The following is an 11,253-nucleotide window of genomic DNA, read 5'->3' on the forward strand; positions in this document are numbered from 1 at the left end:
TAAACATGAATATAATGATTTGCTCCAAACACTATGCATATAATTTGGGTAAGCTGCTTTCGGAGAAGCAGTTTATTTGACCTAAATTCCTTGCCTTAAAAGTGATTATTTGTCATTTTATATTTTACTTACCTGCAAATTATCACTCCCACATCCCGCTTATACTTTATGTTTTAAAACACACCTTTAAAAGTAGGTGAAAATATACCACTCTGGTACAGGATGTTTCTGGGGGCAAAGTGGGGGGGGGGGCAGGGAATATACGGGAACTCTCTGTACTTCCTGCTCCATTGTGCTATGAATCTAAAACTGCTTTAAAGAACACAGTCTCCTTTAAAGGAAAAAATGTAAAGTATCCGAGCTTGTTCCAGCTTCCACTTAGGCTGTAAAAGCTGGAAAGAACATTGGTTCCCCCCTAAAACAAGAAAAGTTAAACCACAGAATCATAACTATTCCCAGAATCATCAGAAAGCTGACATTACAGGGCAACCCAAAAGCAAGAACTCTCAGGAAAGATCAGCACATCCAGAGAGAGAGAGAGAGGATGTGAGCTCTTACTCACCTGGGCCAGAGCCTGGGAGGAAAACAGGGCCAGCAAACCAGCCCATGAGACTTGCCTTAACAAATGGCTGAAGTGTGAGGGTGGGTTTCTAGAAGCATAGAACGGCTGAGAGCCACAGCAAAACAGCAGTGCCCGCCGGTTCTCAAGATCTTCTCCACACGCATGGGACAGATGTTCAGGGAAAAGTGCAAGAGCAGAGAAAGCCTCCTGCGGGGTGCAGGTTCGGCGAAGGCAAGCACAGCTGTCAGCGGGAGAAGGCACGCTCTGGGCACAGGTGCCCCCGCATCCTGGAACAAAAGCCTGAGCCACTGGGGGAAGGGCAGCAAACTGTTTCCCTCAGAGACACATGCAGACTCATTACTGAGGGAGGAGAACAGAAAGCAAAACCACACATTCTTTCTCGAGGGTCCCTGGGGCAGGAAACCACTCTGCTCAGACAGTGAGCCATCTCCTCAGGCTGCTGAGGTGGAAAGACCACCAAGAAGGCCCCCACCCTGAGACACAGGGACAAAAGATGTGCCTTTGTCCTGAGAAGGAGCCAGGACAAAGGCATAAAGCCTCAGGCTCCATCCCCAGGCCAGCAAGATGGAGAAACAAGGCACAGCTGTGAGCCGGGGGCTCGGGCAGCCTGTGGACAGACAGACACTCTCTCCACATGCAGCCTCACAGCAGAGCCTACAACTCAGGGTGGGTCAGTGACACTGGGAAGAGCCCTCCAACCCCGGACACCCCACACTAAGCACAAGTCCTGATACAGAAAATTAATTTGTTGGTAGATGGGACGATCACAGCAACCCAAAACTCAAGCCCCGCTCAACCCACCGTGCGTTGATTCCCCCACTCTCCTCACCAAGCAAGACCACAGCACAGACAGAAGGGATGTGTCCATTTCAAGGCAAAATGTTCCTCATCTCACTTTATTACCCCACACTCAAAAGGTTCAGTTGCCAGTCAAAACCAAAGGTCAGAGGAAAAGGCAAAAAAGTATCAGTGTCACTGAACAAAGAAATTAACACAACCAGAATCAGATGTACTTGCTCATAGGAACTATCGCACAGGGGTTTAAAGTCACTCTCACAACTATGGACTATGAGAAACAAACTGAGGGCTACAGAGGGGAGGGGGGTGGGGGAATGGGATAGACCGGTGATGGGTAGTAAGGAGGGCACATATTGCATGGTGCACTGGGTGTTATACACAACTAATGAATCATCGAGCCTTACATCGAAAACTGGGGATGTACTGTATGGTGACTAACATAATATAATAAAAAATCATTATTAAAAAAAATAATAATAAAAAATAAAAACAGATCCATAAAAAAAAAATAAAGTCACTCTCACAGATCAGCGTAAGGGTCTAGTAGAAGAGATGGACAGTGTCATGAGTGCGTGAGAATTTCCATAAGGACTGAAAGCGACGTGGAGGAATTAAGTAAACGTGCTGGACACGAAGGACACAGAAACAGAAATAAAGTTTGCTTATGAGTTGACTCAGTTGAGCTGAGAAACAATCAGAGAGCATGGAAGCAGAGGAGCAGGTCCAGAGAGGTCACCTGGGCCGCTGACCTTGGAGAGGGGGGAGAAGGGGCAACAGCAAAGGCACAGGGGTCGGGGAAGGCAAAGGGATCCCAGGATGAACAGTGAGGAAGAGTCCGAACATGTTAACCAGACGCAGAAATGAGCAACAGCATCTTCGCAATGTCCTCCTTTGTGTGTCCTGGGTATATTTCTATTTGTGACTGATTTTCTGCTTCTTTCCATTCTTTTCCTACTATTATATATAAAGGACTGTCCATGGTGGTCCATTTTACAGTTTATTCCACAATTTACAGAACATTCAGACAGGATGGGACATTTTAAAGAAAGTGGTGAGTCTGTATAAGAATTGCAATTTGAGAGATGAAGTGTTCCTCTGAAATCTCATATTTTTTAATTGAAGTATAATTGACATACAATATCCAATTAGTTTCATGTGTATATCATAGTGAATCAATACTTATATATTATGAAATTATCCCCACAATAAATGCAGTTACCAACTGGCACCATACAAAGTTATTACAATATTACTGATACTATTCCCTACGCTCTACATTACAGCTCCGTGACTTATTTTATAGCTTGAAGTTTGTACCCTTTAATCCCCTTCACCTATTTCACCTACCCCCCAAACCCTCCCCCCTCCATTAACCAACAGTTTGTTCCCTTTATGAGTCTGCTCTGTTTTGTTTTGTTTGTTAATTTGTTATGTTTTATAGATTCCAAACAGAAGTGAAATCATGTGGTATTTGTCTTTGACTTATTTCACTTGCGTAATGCTCTCTAGTTCCATCCTCGTTGTCACAAATGGCAAAATTTCATTCTTTTGTATGGCTGAGCAAGGCACATATGTACCACATCTTCTTTGTCCAGTCATCTGTTGGTGAACAGGTAGGTAGCATCCATATCTTGGCTATTGTAAAGAGTGTTTGAATGAACATAGCGGTGCATATATCTCTTCAAGTTGGTGTTTTTGTTTTCTTAGGATAAATACCCAGAAGTGGAATTGCTGGGTCATACGATAGTTCTATTTTTAATTTTTTGAAGAATCTCCATACTGTTTCTCATAGTGACTGCACCAACTTACATTCCCACCAATGGTGCACAAGGGCTCCTTTTTTACCACATCCTCGTCAACATCTGTTGTTTCTTGTGCTTTTGATTTTAGCCAATCTGACCAGTGTGAGGTGATATCTCATTGTGGTTTTGATTTGCATTTCCCTAATGATGAGTGACGTGGAGCATCTTTTCATGAGCCTGTTTGACATCTTTTTGTCTTCTTTGAAAAAATGTCTAGTCAAGTCCTCTGCCCAATTTTTATATGGGTTGTTTGTGGGGGTTTTTTACATTAAGTTGTATAAGTTCATTATGTCTTATTTCTTTTGGACATTAAACCTTTATCAGATGTATGATTGTAAATATTTTCTCCTATTAAGTAGGCTGCCTTTTTGTTTTGTTGATGGTTTCTTTCACTGTACAGAAGCTTTTTAGTTTGATGTAGTCCCATTTTTAAAATTTTTGCTTTTGTTGTGCTTGCTTAAAGAGACTAGTCCACAAAAGTATTGCCGAGACCAATACAAAAGAGCTTAATGCCTTTTTTTTTCTTGTAATTTTATGGTTTCAGGTATTACCTCCAAATCTTTACCATTTGGAATTTATTTGCATATGGTGTAAGATAGTAATCCAGTTTCATTCTTTTGCATGTGGCTGTCCAGGCCTCCCAACATTAGTTATTGAAGAGACTGTCTATTCCCCATTGTGCATTCTTGCCCCCTTTTTCATGGCCACATATGTAGGGGTTTATGCCTGGGCTCTCTCTTCTATTCCATTGATCTATGTATCTGCTTTCATGTCAGTACCATATTTTTTTTATTACTATAGCTTTGTAGTATACTCTGAAATCAGTTATACCTTCAGCTTTGTTCTTCTTTCTCAAGATTGCTTTGGCTATTCAGGGTTTTTTGTAGTTCCACACAAATTTTAGGAATCTTTGTTCTAGTTCTGTGAAAAATGCCATTAGTATTTGGATAGGGATAGCAATCTCTAGATTGCTTTGGGTAGTAAGGACATTTTAACAATATTAATTCTTCCAGTCCATAAGCATGGAATATCTTCCCGCTTATTTGTGTCATCTTCAATTTCTTTCATCAGTGTTTTATAGTTTTCAGAGTATAAGTCTTTCATCTCCTTGGTCAAATTTATTTCTAGCAATTTTATTCTTTTTGATGCAATTGCAAATAGAATTATTTTCTTAATTTCTATTTCTAATAGCTCATTATTAGTATAAAGAAATGCAACTGATTTCCATATGTTAATTTTGTATCCTGTGACTTTACTGAATTCTTTTATTAGTTCTAATGGATTTTGGTGGAGTCTTTAGGATTTTCTATATATAGTATCATGTCATATGCAAATAGTGACAATTTTACTTCTTCCTTTCCAATTTGGATGCCCTTTTATTCCCCCTACCTAATTGCTGTGACTAAGACTTCTAATACTGTGTTGAATAAAAGTGGCAAGACTGGGCATCCTTGTCTTATTCCTGATCTTAGAAGAAAAGCTTTCAGCTTTTCACTACTGAGTATGATGTTAGCTATGGGTTAGTCATATACAGCCTTTATTATGCTGAGGTATATTCCTTCTATACCCACTTTGTTGAGAGTTTTTATCATAAATGGATGTTGAATTTTGTCAAATTCTATTTTGCTTCTATTGCAATAATTGTGTGGTTTTTATGCTTGATTTTGTAAATGTGGTATATCACATTGATCGACTTGCAGGTGTTGAACCATCCTTGAATCTCTGAAATAAATCACACTTGATTGTGGTATATTATCCTTTTAATGTACTGCTGAACTTGGGGCACTTGGGTGTCTCAGTCAGTTAAGTGTCTGACTCTTGATTTCAGGTCAGGTCATGATCTCAGGGTCGTGAAATCAAGCCCTGCATCAGACTCCACACTCAGCATGGAGACTGCTTAAGACTCTCTCCTTCCCTCTCCCTGTGTCCACCCACAACATACTCTCTCTCTAAAAAAACGTATTGTTGAATTCAGTTTGCTAACATTTTGTTGAGCACTTTTGCATCTATGTTCTTCGGGTATATTGGCTTGTCGTGTGTGTGTGTGTGTGTGTGTGTGTGTGTGTGTGTGTGTGTGCATGTGGTGTCTTTGTCTGCTTTTTGGCATTAGGGTAATGTTGGCCTCACAAAATGGGTTTGGAAGCATTTCTTCCATTTCATTTTTTGGGGAATCACTTGAATAGAATAGGTGTTAATTCTTCTTTAAATGTTTGGCAGAATTCACCTGTGAAGCTGTCTGGTTCTGGAATTTTGGGGTTTTTCAAATAACATTCATTTTAATTACTTATAATTGATCTATTCAGATTGTTTCTTTCTTTTTGATTCAGTCTTAGAAGGTTGTGTTCCTAGGAATTATCCGTTTCTCCTAGGTTTTCCAATTTGTTGGCATATAATTGTTCGTAGTAGTTTTTTATGATCCTTTGTATTTCTGGGGTGTGAGTTGTAACTCGTCTTTCATTTGGACTTATTTGAGTCCTCTTTGTTCTTGATGAGTCTGACTAGAGGTTTGTCATTTTTGTTTATCTTTTCAAAGAATCAGATTTTAGTTTCATTGATATTTTCAATTGACTTTTTGTCTCTATTTTATTTTTTCTCTTCTGATCTACATTATTTCCTTCCTTTTACTAACTTTGGGCTTTTTTGTTTTTCTTTTTTATAGTTTCTTTGGGTATAAATTTAGATTGTTTATTTGGGTGTTTTTTTGTTTCTTAAGGTAGGCATGTATCACTACAGACTTTCCTCTCAGAACTGCTTTTGCTGCATTCCATTAATTTTGGAAAGTTGTGTTTCCATTTTCATTTGTCTCAAGATATTTTTTGTTTTCCTCTCTGATTTCTTCACTGACTCATTAGTTGTTTATTAGCATCCTGTTTAGTGTCCACCATGTGTTTGTGTTTCTCTAGTTTTCTCATAACTGATTTCTGGTTTCATAACACTGTAGTTAGCGAAGATGTTTGATATGGTTTTAATCTTTTTGAATTTATTGAGACCTGTTTCTCAACTTAATATGTGAGCTATACTGGAGAATGTTCCATGTGTACTTGAGAAGAATGTAGATTCTGGTGCTTAGGGGGAGAATGTTCTGTATGTATCTATTAAGTTCATCTGGTCAAATATGTTGTTTAAAAGCCAACGTATCCTTATTGATTTTCTGTCTGGATAATCTATCCATTGATGTAAGTGGGTATTAAAGTCTCCTACTATTATTGTATAAATGTCAATTTCTCCCTTTATATCTATTAATATTTGTTTGATATATTTAAGTGCTCTTATGCTGGGAGCACAAATATTTTAAAAGGTTACATTCTCTTTTTGGATTGACACCTTTATTATTATTTAATGCCCTTCTTTGTCTTTTGTTACAGTCTTTGTTTTAAAATCTATTTTAAAATCTGTTACTACTTCAGCTTTCTTTTCATTTCCATTTGCATGGAATCTCTTTTTCTATCCCTTCACCTTCAGTCTGCATGCATCTTTCTTTTTCTTTTTTTTTTATTTTAGATTTTACTTATTTGACAGAGAGAGAGAGAGCACAAGCAGGGGGAGTGGCAGGCAGAGGGAGAGGGAAAAGCAGGCTCCCCTCTGAGCAGAGAACCCAATGCAGTGCTTGATCCCAGGAGCCGGGGATCATGACCTGAGCCAAAGGCAGATGCTTAACTGGGTGAGCCACCCCGATGCCACTGCATGTGTCTTTAGATCTAAAATGAGTCTCTTGTAGGCAACATAAAGATGGGTCTTGATTTTTAATCCATTCAGCTACCCTATGTCCTTTGATTAGAACATTTAGTCCATTTACATGTAAAGTAATTATTGACATATATGTATATGTCACCATTTTGTTAATTATTTTCCGGTTTATGTAGGTCTTCTCTGTTCCTTTTTTTATTCTTTTAGTCTTTTTCCTTGTAATTTGATGGTTTTCTTCACTGATATGTTTGGATTCCTTTCTCTTTTATTTTTTCTGTATCTATTATAGGTTTTTGGTTTGTTGCTACCATGAGGTATGTATACATATGTATGTATGTGTATACACACACACACACATAAAATCAGTTTATTTTCAGCTGATAGTCAATTAAATTTGAACAATTCTAAACCAATTTTGAAATCTATTAAATCATGTGATTTGACATGATTTTTCTCTTTCCCCATTGCCACTACTTCAGTTCAGATTCCTCTAATGTCTCAATAGTATCACTGGAGCAGTCAACTAGCTGGTCTCCTAACCTCTAATCTCTTCTTCCTCTGAATCATTTTCAAGAGTAATAATTCTAAGATGTAAGTTTCTAGCAAGCCATACCCCTACTTAAAAATCTTTACTACCTCCATAACACTGTTAAAGTTAAAAGATAGTTTGGCATTTGGTGCCCTCAGTAATGTGACCCTTCCTTACCTGCCTGCCTCATCCTCACTAATTTTTCAATTTTCTCTGCCTTGTAAACCAGCTTCAGGACATTTTTTTAATTCTTGTGTACTCTTTCAGCTCAGCACCTGTCACCAGTTGTTACTTTGCTTGAGTTGTTGTCATCTCAATAACTCATTCTTACTTTCCTGATCTCCACAAGGACCTTTTCTGATTCTTTCATACAGGAAGACTTCTGCAATCACCCCAAAGGCTCATTACCTGAGAAACTTATCACACTGCATTTTAATTGCTTCATCTTCTATCATCCCTGCTATGTAGTTATATTATGGTCAGAAATAACATGAATATGAATCCATTCACTATTATGTCTCAAAAACCATTACAAATACATACTAGATTCTCCACTAATACTTCTTGAATTAACACCAGGAGAAATTTAGCCCACTAGCATTGACATCTTTTGACAATCTGCCTATATCACACATTTTAGAACTGGATTATTTTAGATTAAATTAAAATATCAAATGGGCTCTGGATTAAATGAAACTTCAAACTCTGTCACTGAGATTGTGTGACAATGTGTTCAGAAGGGGAGAACTACAAATCCACTTGTTTACACAAGACACCAGAAGAAAGGACTTTGAGATTTCTTCAAGGGAGTGAGAAGATGATCTACTACCCATCCTTTCTCCTCTTTCACCTTCCTTACCCATGTACAATATTTCTTCCCCCTTTTGTTCTTTATTTAGGTTTTTCTCAGAGAGGAGGTCCAGCCTCACATATTCAACTTCACTAGTTTACAAAGATCAGCTAGAGCCCTGTTGTGTGTGGGAGAAGGGATGGGAGGAGGTGTTCAGACAGAGACTAGAGACTGCACAGTTGACCCAACTATCCTGATTCCCAAAATACATATTGACATTGTCTTATCTTTTAGTGGCTTTGGCTCAGAAATCTGTCCTTTCTCAGATTAACTGTATCTTTTATATTTTATATGTTAATTCATGTTTTATGTGCTTATTGTTTCTAAAGTCTCAGAAAAGAGGTTATGGATTATTCAGAAATTGGACAGTTTTAATATTTAAATGGTACCTCTTACATATGCAGTAATGTTCCTCGCAAATTGCTTGTATGCTGTCAAGTAGTTCCCCAAATGTGGCTTTTCCTTGGCCAGTAGTAGCCTTGTACAAACAACTTTAGTTTTATTCCTATCACTATAAAACAAGACCTTCAGTTCACGCTCCTCTCCTGAGGTACCTGCAGCACTCCGACAAGATGCTATGTGCACAGTCACTGGTCCAGCACAAAGACATCTTAACAGCCTTGATGCATCTGTCTCCTCACAACAGGGACTCACATGGTTTTTGGATGTGGGTACATATGCTGTGCAGTATTTTGAGTCTAAAACGTGAAAATGCTTCTTCCCCCCAGTGGAAACACAGTAACTTAATACAAAATTTGGATGAGTAAGAAGCAGTGGTCCAAAGTAAGATCCATGAATAGGTCCATGATTACAAACAATGTGACAAATCAAAGCAGCAAACTGTACTCTCAGGCCATATGAACAGATATTAAGGGTGGGAAGTCCAATTAGAGCAGTGCTCAACTCCACTGAACATGCTGCTGTGACATAAAATACACCCACACCCCAACCCAACCCAACCTCCTGCCTCCCACCCAGCATCACCAGTACATGTGTCGTCATCTTCCCGGTTGCCAGGGCAATGCAGGTGATGACTGCCATATCTGAGTCAAGTGGGAGAAAACACAGGCAAAGCTCCTTTCTCTAAGAGATGCTCAGGATTCATTAAGTTGCCAGTTTTGATGTTAACCCAGATAATTCCCCTAGCATTTTCTGCCAGGCCCTCTTCACCTCCTTATTCCTTACACTATAAATCATGGGGTTCAGCACAGGCATCAAAATGGCATAAAAGACAGATATCAACTTCTCCTGAAGGACAGAGGGGCTGGAGTGGGGCCGGATGTAAGTAAAAATGGTCATGCCATAGCACAGGACAACCACTGTGAGGTGAGAGGCACAGGTGTGGAAGGCTTTCTTTCTTCCCTCCGTGGACTGGATCTTTAGGATGGTGGAGATGATCTGGATGTAGGACAGGAGAACCAGGCAGAAAGGTGTCATCAGCAGAACAATGCTAGAAACCATGATTGCAATCTCATTGGAGGAGGTGTCCACACAGGCTAGTCTGACCACAGCTAGGATTTCACATGATATGTGATCAATATACTTGTTTTGGCACATGGGCAGCTGAAAGGTGATTACAGTCTGCATGAGAGAGTTGACAGAGCCACTGACCCAGGATGCGATGGCCAACCTAGCACAGAGGCCTCCATGCATGATGACCGAGTATCGCAGGGGGTTACACACAGCCACGTAGCGGTCATAGGCCATCACTGCCAATAGAACAAACTCAATCCCGCCCAAGCCCAGGGAGAAAAATAACTGGGCTGCACAGCTCACAAATGGGATTGCTTTATGTGCTGCAAGAAAATGCGCCAGCATCTGAGGAACGATGCTTGTGGCATAAGAGACATCAACGAGGGAGAGGTTGGTGAGAAAGAAGTACATGGGAGTGTGGAGTCGGCTGTCCAGTCTGATGAGAAGAACGATGAGGAAGTTCCCCAGCACTGTCACCATGTACGTGATCAAGAAGAGGACAAAGAGGGAGACCTGTGTGTCCCAGTCACTGGACAGGCCAAGGAGAATAAACTCTCTCTCCCAAGTCTGATTATCTGTGTCCATTAAAAAAATAGGATTATTAATCTGCAGAAGGAGACAGAAATAGCAGAAACTATTCAATTAAAGAACCATAAGAATAACTTCTTAAAAGAATGCATATTGTATTAGACCTGTCAGCCTTAGTCAGATGCTTCTGATCATGCATGCACCATGATGACGGGCTTGACCCTAATATGCATTATATCTATTCTACATAAGAGATACAAGCCATTCCTTTAAAATGAGAAGATAGTCTTAGGGATTTCATGGAGGCCTGGAGATAATGCAGTGTGATTTTAGGAGCTCTATATCTTTTTAACGTACATAGTTTCCACGGCAAGAGAGGATTATAGGTGACAGTGGGGGATCAAGTGATTGACAATGAAGACAAACATGATTCAAAGTCAAGAACAACCTTACATATCTCTACTACACCAAACATGATAAAAAAGAATAGGCAACTTACCAAAAAAGTGAGAGAAAGTTTCAGATGTGGCAGATGTATGATGTAAATACAGCTAGTGTCTCATGGACAGATCTGGAATTCGAGAGCCCAGATATGAATCTTCTCTTATGACATACTGGTTTGTGATTGGGTTAGAGACTTGAGTTTTTATATACAAAATGTGATAATGTTGCATAACTCACAAGTAGATTTAAGGCCAAATGTAGATAATTTATTAGGAAGTTGCTTATAAACTGTTACTGGTAATGGGACTTCAGCAGTATTCAGTGCTAGGTATCGTAACATGAACTCCTCCCCGAGAGAAAGAGAAAAACAAATGTACTTGTCCTCACATCCCTTCCATCCTATGCTCAACACTAGAATAATCATCCTAAAATTAATTAAATGCAAATTTAATCAGACAACTTTCGTGCACATACAGATTTGGGATGTCTAACTGCCTACAGAATTACGAACATCATAGACGAGTATGCAAATACTCATTAAGGAGGACCTGCTCTGTCT

General features: G+C 39.4%; 1 protein-coding gene across 1 annotated transcript; it reads right to left on the reverse strand.

The window, feature by feature from the left end:
- Positions 1-9,353: 9,353 nt before the first annotated feature.
- LOC123789540 (olfactory receptor-like protein OLF3) lies at positions 9,354-10,307 on the reverse strand. The gene has a single exon (XM_045793622.2). It carries the CDS (start codon positions 10,305-10,307, stop codon positions 9,354-9,356), a length of 954 nt encoding a protein of 317 aa, XP_045649578.2.
- Positions 10,308-11,253: the final 946 nt, after the last annotated feature.

The sequence above is a fragment of the Ursus americanus genome, chromosome 3, assembly GCF_024610735.1.
Source record: "Ursus americanus isolate L20-20 chromosome 3, mUrsAme1.1.p, whole genome shotgun sequence".
In the NCBI taxonomy this organism is placed as follows: Eukaryota; Metazoa; Chordata; class Mammalia; order Carnivora; family Ursidae; genus Ursus; species Ursus americanus.